We start from the raw sequence: 13,040 nt of genomic DNA, 5'->3' as shown, positions 1-13,040 counted from the left end.
GCTGGCACACTTGGGCAAATGCGCACACACACTTAGACACAGATTTTCTTGTCCACACACCCACTGACACAACCAGTCAGACACACACTCCAACAGGCGCTGCCCTCTGTCTGCATCTGGACCCTGGGGTCATGCTTTCTGTTTTTCTCTCCTCTTCAGCTGCATTTCATACGGATGGCAGTTGTTTTATTCTGATTGAACTTCATAATTTTAGTTTTATCTCTGTATGCAAGTGGATCCTTCTGGCGTGGTATTTCGTTATCTTTCATGATTGATGCTACGGTGTCTTTCGTGACTGACGGCTAGGTGTGTGTAGCCTATATAGTTTCAATGTGAATTGTCATTCAAACTGGACTTAGTTCTAGGCCTTGTTAGGTAGGTTCCCAGTCATAATAATTCAATAATCTCTCACCCACTTCCTCTCTCCTCCTCCCCCGATGTGAAAAGTAGAACTCAGTAATTCAATCACTGTCTTACCCATTTTCTCTCATTCTCTTCCTGTCTGTGTTCCTGTCTGTGTTCCTGTCTGTCTTCCTGTCTGTCTTCCTGTCTGTCTTCCTGTCTGTCTTCCTGTCTGTCTTCCTGTCTGTCTTCCTGTCTGTCTTCCTGTCTGTCTTCCTGTCTGTCTTCCTGTCTGTCTTCCTGTCTGTCTTCCTGTCTGTCTTCCTGTCTGTCTTCCTGTCTGTCTTCCTGTCTGTCTATCCAGGCTATGAGAAGTATAACTCGATGCGTGCCGACCCTGCGCTGTGTTTCTTGGAGCGGGTGGGCATGCCCGACGCCAAGGCCATCGCTGCAGAGCAGAGGGGGGCGGACATGATGGCAGATGGTCCGGAGGGGTAAGACACTCAGCCAATATTCACCACCACCACATTTTCCCTCCTCTTTTCCACCTCCTGTCTCTCTCCATTTGTTCATCTTTTCTCTCACCGCCTTTTTTTCCTTTTCATTCCAACCTCCCATCTCCCCATGTTCTTTCCCGTGTTCCCCTCTTTTCCCTGCTCCTTTGTTTCATTCTGTTTCTCTTTCTTTCCATCCCCGTTGTTTTGTGTGTACAGAGAGGATGAAGACCCCGAGTACAAGCCTCTCCGCATGACCTTTAAAGATGAGATGGAGGACTTTGCGAACTCACCCCTGGATGACAAAGACGAGGCTGTGGACATTGAGAGTGGTGAATGTAAGTGAATGACTGGGCTTGTCTAGCTTTGTCATATATTACAAAACACCATTTGGGATAAGTGGAATAAAAAGGTTGAAAATGACATTTGCTAGCAATCTGTTGTAAATCAGAGGATAATTTACCCTTCATCAGTCCATCATTTAAGTGATTTATTTTAAACATTTCTATTTTGTATCAAACCACCAATGTGCGCATCCAAAGAAACCAAAGTTGCTCTTCAGAATCATCTCAACAGTATGCAGACTCATTTAGTAGTTGTAATATTCCTCCTCCTCCCAGCTAAACCAGGTGAGAATGTAGCAGGCAGCAGAGGGGCGGGTCGTCTGTACTGGCCGGCGGCCTCGGCCCTCACTGCTAGACTCCGCCGCCTCATCACGGCCTACCAGCGCACGCACAATAGGGAGCAGCTTCGCCAGGAAGCCATGGCCCGGCCCGACGGACGCCGCCGCCGCCGGCCCCGAGAACATCTCTTCTCCATGGTCACAGACGGAGGAGGGGCCTACGTGCAGGAGGACGGAGCCTTCATGGCAGAGGGAAGTCCTTATATGGCCACGGGCGGAGCTTTTATACCTGAGGCGACGGTGCTCCCGGCGGAAGGAGGGGCTGCCTTCAAAGAGAGGCGTCAGAGGTATAGATCTCTGATGACTGATGCTGTACAAGAAAACCATATGAACAGTTTATGATGACTTGTGTATAATAAACAGTAGAATTTGTTAGCCTGCTGTATAGAAGGCATTAGAACTACAAGAAGCTCTCTAATATCAACTGTTCCTGTATGATCGTTTGAGAAGACCTACTTCTAACTGTACTACAGTACCCACAATGCTCCAGTCTCCTTATCAATACACTATTCATGCATTGCTTTTCGTCCCATTGGTTGTTGGATTAACCCTTTCCTTGTCTTGTTCCCTGAGGTGGACCAGGCGTGAGGAATCAGACTTCTACCGGGTTGTGTCCACGTTTGGTGTGATCTATGACACGGACCGCCAGCTCTTTGACTGGACCCAGTTCAGGGCCTTCGCCCGGCTGGACAAGAAGAGTGACGAGAGCCTGGAGAAATACTACTTCTCCTTCGTGGCCATGTGCAAGCGGGTGTGTCGCATGCAGGTCAAGGCCAACACAGGTAAGGGCCCTCAATGATCTAGTTCTGTTGTCTCCGACCACAACAACCCTCACTCATAGTTAAATTTGCTTGCGCTAAAGCAAAGGACGTTTCCCTGAAAATACATAACTCTTCCTTTATCCCCATCTTTCTCTCCCTCTCCCCACCCCCCTTCCCACCCTCTACCCCCCTCCCACCCTCCTTACTCCTATCTACCCCACCCTCCTTCTTCTCTCCCACCCTCTTACTCCTTATCTACCCCCACCCTCCTTCCTCCCTCCCTCTTTTCTGTCTGGCAGAGCTCCCAGACCCTACCCTGATCATCGACCCCATCACGGAGGAGCGCGCCTCACGCACCCTCTACCGCATTGAGCTGCTGCGTCGCATTCGCGAGCAGGTGCTGCCCAACCCCCTGCTAGGTGAGCGCCTGCGCCTCTGCCAGCCTAGCTCCGACCTGCCCGAGTGGTGGGCCTGCCGCCGGCACGACCACGACCTCCTCCTGGGCGCCTCCAAGCACGGCGTGAGCCGCACTGACTACCACATCTTCAACGACCCTGCGCTGGGCTTCCTGGAGGCCCACAGGAAGTTCACCAAAGGGGCATCGGCTGGGGTGCCTCAGCCGCCCCGCGATGGAGCTCTCTCTACTGCTTCTTCCTCTTCCACTGAGCAGGCCACAGCTACTGCTGGTGCTGAGAAATCCTTACCTGTCCAAGAGGAGGAAGAAGAGAAGGAGATGAAAGAGGAAGGTGATGATATTCCATGTACTAAACCTGAGAAACCAGACGAAGGCAAGGAAGAAGAGATGGAGGCGAAGAAGGAAGAGAAGGCCGGGTCTCCCAAGAAGGTGAAGGACGAGGAGGAAGAGAAGGGAGAGGAGGAAGACAGAGAGGAGAAAGTGGAGGTCACCGGCGACGCTGACGGAGAGACTTCCAAGGAGGCCAAACCCGAGAAGGAGTACAAAGCTCCCACTGAGGAGACCAAACCCGAGAAGGAGTACAAAGCTCCCACTGAGGAGACCAAGGACCAGGACAAAAAGCTGGACTTCCAGGAGAAACCAGAGTCTCCTAAAGCATCAGAAGAGCAGGGAACCAAGAAGGAAGAGAGAGATGAGAAAGAAGGAAGCCCTGCCAAGTCTCCTAAAGCATCAGAAGAGCAGGGAACCAAGAAGGAAGAGAGAGATGAGAAAGAAGGAAGCCCTGCCAAGTCTCCTAAACCAGTGGCTGAGAAAGGGCCCGATGAGGAGAAGATGGAGGAAGACGACAAGTCTGAGAAGTCCTCTCAAGCTGAAGGTAGGTCCTACTCCTAACTCCATTGCTTAAAAAAGTATTTTAACATGGAAAAATGCCATTTTAGGGCAATTGGTGTTTGAATGCATTTTAAACCATCAACAGTGAGTCTGTAAAAGTCTAGACAAACAGTTGGGTCTACTGCTTTATGTTGAAGCCAGCCACAACAGTTAGTGGCAGTGTGTAGTTGGTCTGCTTTAGATGGCATTTAGAAAGGACATGGCTGTGTGTTTGTATAATTAGGCTGCTTAGGCTTGCATTGAGGACTTACTGTATGGTTCTCGTAGTATTCTGCTGTATTATTAAGGAAGTACTGTATATGAAGCCATTTGTAGATTCTCCTGTGGCTGGTATTGACAAAGCACTGTTGTTGATTTTCAGCGGGCGCCACCTCAGAGCAGAAGAACTTTGACGAGGAGAGCAACGCCTCACTGAGCACCACAGCCAGAGACGAGACCCGCGATGGGTTCTGCCCCGAGGAAGAGCCCTCTGCCATCCCGGCCCTCCAGGAGAGAACTACCTCATCCTTCTGGCCCAAGGTTGGTAGTAAACGATATACATTCAGTCAGATATACATTCTCATATGTATTAATGTAGTGGTGAATTATATGAATACACAAATGAAAACACCCGTCCATGTTGACCATTGACCCCCAACAATATATACAAATGTATTTTTTTCAACATATGTATTCAAATATAGAAAAATACACATTGTTGGAACTGTCAGTGGACGTTAGGCGCACACTATATACATTGAGTGTACAAAACATTAAGAACACCTGCTCATTCCGTGACAGACTGATCAGGTGAATTTAGGTGAAAGCTATGATCCCTTATTGATGTCACTTGTTAAATCCACCAATCAGTGTAGATGAAGGGGAGGAGACAGGTTAAAGAAGGATTTTTAAGCCTTGATACAATTGAGACATGGATTGTGTGTGTGACATTGAGGGTGAATTATCAAGACAAAAATTGTGTGTAACTCAATTTTAGGAAGGTGCTCCTAATGTTTGGTGTACATAAAGTACTCCTTGGACAGAGTGTTAAAGGGATACTTCAATATTTTGACATGAAGCCCGTTATCTACTTCCCCGGAGTCAGATGAACTCGTGGGTACCATTTTTATGTCTGTCTGCAGTTTGAAGGAAGTTGCTAACTAGCATTAGCGTAACTGCTAGCATACCTTGCAATCTCCATAGAGAAACATTGGCAGTAGAATGGCCTTACTGGAGAGCGCAGCAACTTTCAACATGGCACCATCATAGGATGCCACCACCTCAAATGTCTGCCCTGCTAGAGCTGCCCCGGTCAACTGTAAGTGCTGTTATTGTGAAGTGGAAGCGTCTAGGAGCAACAACGGCTCAGCTGCGAAGTGGTAGGCCACACAACTTCACAGAATGGAACCTCTGAGTGCTGAAGCAATTAGCATGTAAAAATCATCTGTCCTCGGTTGCAACACTCACTACTGCGTTCCAAGCTGCCACTGGAAGCAACGTCAGCACATTAACTGTTCATCGGGAGCTTCATGAAATGGGTTTCCATGGGCGAGCAGCCTCACACAAGCCTAAGATCAACATGCGCAATGTCAAGCGTCAGCTGGAGTGGTGTAAATCTCGCCTCCATTGGACCCTGGACCAGTGGAAACGCGTTCTCTGAAGTGATGAATAATGCGTCACCATCTGGCAGTCCGAACAAATCTGGGTTGGGCAGATGCCAGGAGAACAATACCTGCCCCAATGCATAGTGTCAACTGTAAAGTTTGGAGGATAAATAAAGGTCTGGGGCTGTTTTTCATGGTTCGGGCTAGACCTCTTAGTTCCAGTGAATGGAAATCTTAACGCCACAGCATACAATGACATTCTAGACGATTCCAACTTTATGGTAGGTCTTTTCTTATTTCAGCATGACAGTGCCACCGTGCACAAAGCGAGGTCCATACTGAAATGGTTTGTCGATCAGTGTGGAAGAACTTGACTGACCTCAACCCCATCAAACACCTTTGGGATGAAATGGAATGCCGACTGCGAGCCAGGCCTAATCGCCCAACATCAGTTCCTGACCTCACTAATGCTCTTGTGGCTGAATGGATGCAAGTCCCCTCAGCAATGTTCCAACATATAGTGGAAAGTCTTCCCAGAAGAGTGAAGGCTGTTGTAACAGCAAAGGGGAGACCAACTCCATATTAATATCCATGATTTTGTAATGAGATTTTTGACAAGCAGGCGTCCACCTACTTTTGTCAAACTGCACACAGAGACATAAAATGGTAGCCATGAGTTCCCTTTAAGTTCTGTATTGATATAACACATTTTTGGAAAACAAGCAAAGCCCTGTTCAAGTCAGACATCACTCCATGAAAGTACTAGTGGTATTCTATAAAAACCCCTGCTCTAGAATTAATTCTGTCCCCTCCTTCCAGGACCGTGTCATGATCAATCGCATGGACAACATCTGCGATGCGGTCATCAAGGGCAAGTGGCCCGCCAACCGACGCCAGTTCTTCGACTTCCCGGGCCTGTTGCCTGGATACCCCGGCCCCATGACGTCTGAAAGCCCCATGCCGAGGCGGAGCCTGGCCGAACTGTCGATGGCAGCGGCCGCTCAGACCAACTTCAGTGGCAGCGAGGACCTCACCCTCTCGCCCCAGGTTAATGTAAGTCGCTAGCTAGGCCCGAAACCGCTAACTGAAGACTATCCCTACCCTCCCAAAGTAGGTTTAGTTTGTTCTAACTGCATACTTTATCGAGATATTAATCCTTCAAAATAAATTGATTGAAGTTAATGTATTGATGCAGTCTGTAAATAGATATTCCTTTATTAATCATAAAAACACTTGTTCCTTACATCATTGCAGTTTACTTTCATTGATTTTAAGTGTTGTTGTGATCACATCTTAATCATCCCTCCCTCTCTTCTTCCCTTCCTCCCTCTCTTCTTCCCTTCCTCCCTCTCTTCTTCCCTTCCTCCCTCTCTTCTTCCCTTCCTCCCTCTCTTCTTCCCTTCCTCCCTCTCTTCTTCCCTTCCTCCCTCTCTTCTTCCCTTCCTCCCTCTCTTCTTCCCTTCCTCCCTCTCTTCTTCCCTTCCTCCCTCTCTTCTTCCCTCCCTCCCTCCCTCTCTTCTTCCCTCCCTCCCTCCCTCTCTTCTTCCCTCCCTCCCTCCCTCTCTTCTTCCCTCCCTCCCTCCCTCTCTTCTTCCCTCCCTCTGTATAGGAGGATGCTCTAAGCATATCATTGCCGAAGCAGCGTCGTCGCAGGCGGAAAAAGGTGGAGATAGAGGCGGAGCGTGCGGCCAAGCGCAGGAACCTGATGGATATGGTGGCCCAGCTCAGAGAGTCTCACGCTGCAGAGTCCCAGAGCCAGGCCATGGATCTTACCAAGGCACAGTCTTTAGAATTAGGAATTAATACTACATTCAGAAATGAGAATTATGCTTCACTTTTTATAACTGCATTGTATAATTCTTTTAATTATAGTTTTGGGTCAGGTCCCTGATTTTTAAATATTTTTAATCTCAATGGGATCATGTGCGGCAGGGTAGCCTAGTGGTTAGAGCGTTGGACTGGAAGGTTGCAAGTTCAAACCCCCCAAGCTGACAAGGTACAAATCTGTCGTTCTGCCCCTGAACAGGCAGTTAACCCACTGTTCCTAGGCCGTCATTGAAAATAATATATTTTTTTTAACTGACTTTCCTAGTTAAATAAAGGTAAAATAAAAATGTAATAAAATGTGTATGAGTAAAATGGATCCCATTAAAATAAAATGTATTTATCATAACGTCTATTTATATAAATTAATCAAATATGTAAAGTATTATATTAGTTTGCATTTTTGTTACGGGTATTGTATTTTAGTCTTCGTTTACTCTAAAAGTTTCCATACTGGTTTATCTTTTCCAGGGTATTCTGCACCAGCACCACAAGTCTTCAGCGCCGTCCCCGGTGAGCTACTCCAGCAGCATGGTGTCACCTGCTGCCCTCAAGGCACAGATGGAGCTTCTGCAGGCGGCCACACCCTCCAGACACAGGGCCAACTGCTCATTGGCCGAGGCTGACCTGCCCACCAGGAGGAGGCGGGGCCGCAGGAAAAATGTGGAGGGGCTGGAGCTGCTGTTCACGAGAGGAGCCACGGTACAGGACTCATTACTAGAGAAATACATGTTACGTGAATAACTATAAAGAAAATACACAGATGGATATAGTTTTGAACATTTTTGTAAAATGCCCTGAACATTATACAGATTGGATATTTTTGGCAAACGGTATCTGTGACCAACAGATGCATATCTGTATTCCCAGTCCATAGATTAGGGTCTAATGAATTTATTTAAATTGACTGATTTCCTTATGAGCTATATAAAATCTTTGAAATAGCTTATGTTGCATTTATTCTTTCTCAATTAGGCTAAACTACATTCAAATAAATTTGATCGGAATGAAAACATCAAATTACACTGAAGGAAAATGCAACTGAAGTGTTGGTTCCATGTTTCACGAGCTGAAATAAAAGATCCCATAAATATTCCATAATCACAAAAAGCTGATTTCTCTCAAATTTGGTGCACAAATTTGTTTACTTCCCTGTTAGTGAGCATTTAATCTTTGCCAAGATAATCCATCCACCTGACATGTGTGGCATATAAAGAAGCTGATTAAACAGCATGATCATTACACAGGTAAACCTTGTGCTCGGGGACAATAAAAGGCCACTCTAAAATATGCAGTTTTGTCACACAACACAATGCCACAGATGTCCAAAATGTTGAGTGCAATTGGCATGCTGACTGCAGAGATGTCCACCAGAGCTGTTGCCAGAGAATTGAATGTTCATTTCTCAACCATAAGCCACCTCCAACGTAGATTTAGAATTTGGCAGTACATCCAACCGGCCTCAACCTCAGACCATTTGTATGGCATCGTGTTGGCGAGCGGTTTTCTGATGTCAAAGTTGTGAACAGAGTGCCTCATGGTGGAGGTGAGGTTATGGGATGGGCAGAAATACCATGACGAGGCCCATTGTGAGGCCAATTGTTTTTAAGGTATCTGTGACCAACAGATGCATATCTGTATTCCCAGTCCATAGATTAGGGTCTAATGAATTTATTTAAATTGACTGATTTCCTTATGAGCTATATAAAATCGTTGAAATAGCTTATGTTGCATTTATTCTTTTTCAGTATATATTTGATTTTAAAAAAATTAAAAATAAATCACACACAAATACTCTGATTTAATTTTACATGGTAATGAACAGTTTCTCCTGCCTTCCCGCAACAGGAGGATTCAGAGAGGACCAAAGCTTCAGTGGAGGGGTTGCAGATGCCCCCACGTTCCCACCGCCACAACATTCCCAGCACCTCCGCCCGTGTCCCCTCTGTCAGCGCTATGGAGGACAGGGAGGCTGGTACCCCCTCTAACAAAGACCTGAGTGACTGGCTCAGACAGCACCCCACATACACCATGGACATGCCTACTGCGTACACACCAGTATGTACTAGACTTCTTTTGTATACAATATTTATCAAATTTCCCTATCCAGTGGAACTATCCATTCATGTGGAATATGACTTTGACTCTATATGACTCTGTTCCCTTTCCTAAATCAAATCTTACCACAACCCTTTCAGTGATTCAACTATGGTTACAAAATATAACATTTAGCTATTCCATTTTGTAACGTTTGTAGTATACTAAAAAGTATTAAAAAATCTGATATCTAGTCCTGTCATGGTTCCTAAACCCTGTCCCTTCTCCCGTCTGCCTCACTGTAGAAGAGTGAGGAGACTCTCCTCTCCTCCCAGTTCCCCAAACCCAAGCAAAAGAGACATCGCTGCCGGAACCCCAACAAGATCGACATCAACACGCTCACCGGAGAAGAGAGGGTTCCCGTGGTCAACCGGAGAAATGGAAGAAAGGTATGGGCTCATTTCGGTACAAATCCATTTTCACAAATGCATTGGTCGCTGTGTAGCAACAGTTTCAAAGACCTAATTTGTCTTTTCATAGCAGAACTGAAGGTATTGGTAGCTTATGAACCATTTTGTTCCATTTCTTTCCCAGATGGGTGGAGCCATGGCCCCTCCCATGAAGGATCTTCCCAGATGGCTCCTGGAGAACTCAGATTTTGCCGTCGCTCCAGACTGGACTGACATTGTCAAGCAATCGGTGAGTCATTTGTCCTCCTGTTTAGCCATCAAATGATTCCAATCAGCACTTGTTTTATATTTTGACTATCTGATGGAATTGCAACAAGCAGTTTGAACTCTGATGTTTGAATAGAAATTGATGCCTAATCGCTAAATTATCATTGACTGCCATGAGTGTAACGTCAAACTAACTGTGGTCTCCTCTCCCTTCCTTAGGGCTTCCTCCCTGAGGCCATGTTCGACCGTCTCCTGACTGGGCCCTTGGTGCGTGAGGAGGGCGTCCGTCGTCGGGGGAGACGTCCCAAATCGGAGATCGCCAAGGCAACAGCGGCTGCATCCTCTGGGGGCCTTAACCCCCTGCTGATAAACGGCCTGTTTGGAGGCATGGACCTCACCAGCTTGCAGGGCCTACAGAGCCTCCAGAGTCTGCAGCTGCAGCTCATGGGCTTCCCCGGCATGGGGGGGGCTGACGCTAAACACACCTCGGCCATGCTGCCTCTCATGCTGCCTGGCATGGCTGGTATGGGCGTTCTGCCCAACATGTTTGGCCTGGGAGGCCTGTTCGCAAGCAACCTGGCTGCAGCCTCCCCTGCTGCAGCCTCCAATGGCACCAACAACGAGGACGATTCGGACGAGACATCGAAGAGAGACGTCAGGGAGGGTGGAGAAGAGCAGGATGAGGAGAAGGACGACACTGGGGAGGAGGAAGAGTCGAGCAAGGCTATTGGGGAGGCTGCGGCTCTGAATGTGGCTGCTGCCGCTATGGCCTCCTCCGGCATGTCGGCTAACTCCCTGGCCTTCAATCCCTTCCTGCTCTCCACCATGGCCCCGGGGCTCTTTTCCCCCTACATGTTCCTGCCCCCTGGCCTGGGAGGTCTCACCCTGCCTGGCTTCCCCCCCACTGCCCTGACCGACCTGCAGAGTGCCATGGCTGGAGCCATGGGGGTTGCCTCTGGAGCTCAGGGCCAGGAGAAGGAGCCCAGCCAGGTTGCCCTGGACTGCCCTGCTGCCGCTATCGCAGACCCAGAGACTGCTGATGACAGTGACTCAGATGAGAGCCTGGAGAAGACTGCAGAGTCGTCTGCGCTAGAAGATGAGACCTCCGCATTGGCAGGGGAAGCCGACTCACCGGAAGACCTGGAGGAAGGAGAGGATGCCCTTGAAGAGGAAGAGAAGTGACTGAATCTAACTGGCCTTTGACCCCCCCCCCCACCAACTTGATATCCAAACATATGAATTTGTTTTTTCTTTTTTGTTTTCATTGTCTTTGTTTCTTTCACAGGTAAACATTTAAATCAGGGAGAGCATATGTAGCTAAAAGGCTCTTAATGTATTGTTAATGGCATAGTCAGGAAAAAAGCTAACTGAAGTAGAGTTTTGCGGATGTTTTAAGGGTGTTATTTTTGGTCTTTGTTCACTGAACGGTGCATTCTAGATGAAATGGGAAATTTCCTCAAATATTATTATAGGAATTAATCGTTCCAATAGTGCTATGCTGCTTTTCTGGTTCATTTATTATTAAATATTTTTGTGGATATTGTGACAGTAAGTAGCATCTCGTATCTCTCCAGTGGCGTACAATTTAACGGCATTAAGCGTCTGTCTATATGCTGCTGATGAATAGGATCATGGGTAATTTAGATTTTGCTGTTGTACTGTTCTGCTTTTAAGAGCAGGATGAAGTTCTCACAAATCAGATGGCCTAATAATCTGACTGTTCCCTGTCCCTCACTGACGATCACACACACACACACGTCTACACCCACACACACCCGACTGTCTATTCCTGTAGTCTTACACTCTAACAATCCAACCTGACTGTTCCCAGTCCCTCACTGACGATCACACACACACACACACACACACACACACACGTCTACACCCACACACACCGACTGTCTATTCCTGTAGTCTTACACTCTAACAATCCAAACTGACTGTTCCCAGTCTCTCACTGATGATCACACACACGTCTACACCCACACACACCCGACTGTCTATTCCTGTAGTCTTACACTCTAACAATCCAACCTGATGGTCCTACCGTCACCCTCCAACCGTTCCTCTCCCTTTACCCTTCTCAGTACCTGTTTTCTGTCTACTATTAATACCCATATTGTCTGACTCTTCCAAGTCACACCGGTTATAGAACCAGTTTTCCAGTTTCACAGCGACCGATGGCCCTGAGTCTCCTGCCTGTTTTTAGTCTGACACTAACAAAGCCGAGCAGAGGAGAGTCCTCTCTCCCACAACGCGGAGGGAGACAGCAATAACCCAAGGCAGCTTTTGAATGTTTCAAACATCGCTCTCCCATTTAAACACAACTACAAGTGTTGGTGAAAAAGAGAAACCAAATTGCATACAAAGGATGACATTAAAACGTTCTGCAAGCAATTTGTCTCACTATTCCTGATGATGCACTGGTGTAAGAGTAAAATAATCAGGTACCTTTTATCTTTGAGTGGACTTTTTGTTTCTTTTAGCCACCAAGCTGAACAGCATTACCTCAATTCTAACTAGCCTTGAAGTTTACAGACATACGTTGTAAATGTTTTTTTTTGTGTCTGTAATTTTTTTGGAACATCGTATGATGAACTGTTATGACGCTTTTAATAAAAGTGAATCATGATATTCGCCTAGGAAACCAAACCCAGAGTGCTTGTCGTGACTGTTTTGGAATTAGATGTTAAATGTAGATGTCTATTTTGAGTGTTAAATGACGTTGGTTGATTCATGGTGGTGATATTGTCAGAAAGCAGCAGAAAATGAAGTAAATACCCCAGAATCTGAAAATAAAGGGTTTCTAAGTGCAGATGGACCACTTTACGCCAAATGTGTTCATTGCCTCTGTCTATTACAAATATCCACTAACGATTCAATAAAATCAACTACATTCACTTAAGAATCACATGTCAGACATTTAATTTCATAGCAAAATAATTGTCTGCACATGTTGTAATTTTGCAATTCACTAGAACAGCGACACCATCCATCTACCCTAAGAAAGAAGGGGACAGTTACCTAGAGATGTAGACGTTGGCTGATTGTCAGCTCTCCTCTCACCTGATCAGGTCTTTATAGGTGAAAGCAATCTCATACAACCCTAATTAGTCTCATCTTTATAGTCATGAGAAGGAGCCAATATGGATGTAATGAGGCCATTTGAGAATTTGACCGCAGTCATTGAGTCCTAAGGGTCATGAACTTGGGTTCTTACTGGGGCATATGCCTCATGATAGTCTTTCAACAGATGCAAGCAATAATTTTGCTTGGACTGTCTGGGAGTGGTCTGAGTGGGGTAAACTCTGTTTCATCAGCTGTTCAATATGAT

The 13,040-nt window shown here is 46.6% G+C and overlaps 1 protein-coding gene across 1 annotated transcript in view; it reads left to right on the top strand.

The window, feature by feature from the left end:
• Nucleotides 1-12,611, top strand: part of LOC139376006 (chromodomain-helicase-DNA-binding protein 7-like) — a 107,614-nt gene extending 95,003 nt beyond the window's left edge. The window contains exons 26-38 of the mRNA XM_071118038.1: nt 707-836; nt 1,056-1,174; nt 1,457-1,805; nt 2,092-2,300; nt 2,579-3,568; nt 3,947-4,104; nt 5,988-6,221; nt 6,778-6,945; nt 7,464-7,694; nt 8,841-9,050; nt 9,335-9,478; nt 9,624-9,728; nt 9,926-12,611. Of these exons, the coding sequence (XP_070974139.1) occupies nt 707-836; nt 1,056-1,174; nt 1,457-1,805; nt 2,092-2,300; nt 2,579-3,568; nt 3,947-4,104; nt 5,988-6,221; nt 6,778-6,945; nt 7,464-7,694; nt 8,841-9,050; nt 9,335-9,478; nt 9,624-9,728; nt 9,926-10,888 (4,010 nt within the window). The 3' untranslated portion in view covers nt 10,889-12,611. The remainder of the gene's footprint in view (nt 1-706; nt 837-1,055; nt 1,175-1,456; nt 1,806-2,091; nt 2,301-2,578; nt 3,569-3,946; nt 4,105-5,987; nt 6,222-6,777; nt 6,946-7,463; nt 7,695-8,840; nt 9,051-9,334; nt 9,479-9,623; nt 9,729-9,925) is intronic.
• The last annotated feature ends 429 nt before the right edge of the window (nt 12,612-13,040 follow it).

Source organism: Oncorhynchus clarkii, chromosome 20 (assembly GCF_045791955.1).
Source record: "Oncorhynchus clarkii lewisi isolate Uvic-CL-2024 chromosome 20, UVic_Ocla_1.0, whole genome shotgun sequence".
Classification (NCBI taxonomy): Eukaryota; Metazoa; Chordata; class Actinopteri; order Salmoniformes; family Salmonidae; genus Oncorhynchus; species Oncorhynchus clarkii.
This window is presented reverse-complemented; position numbering and strand designations above follow the sequence as displayed.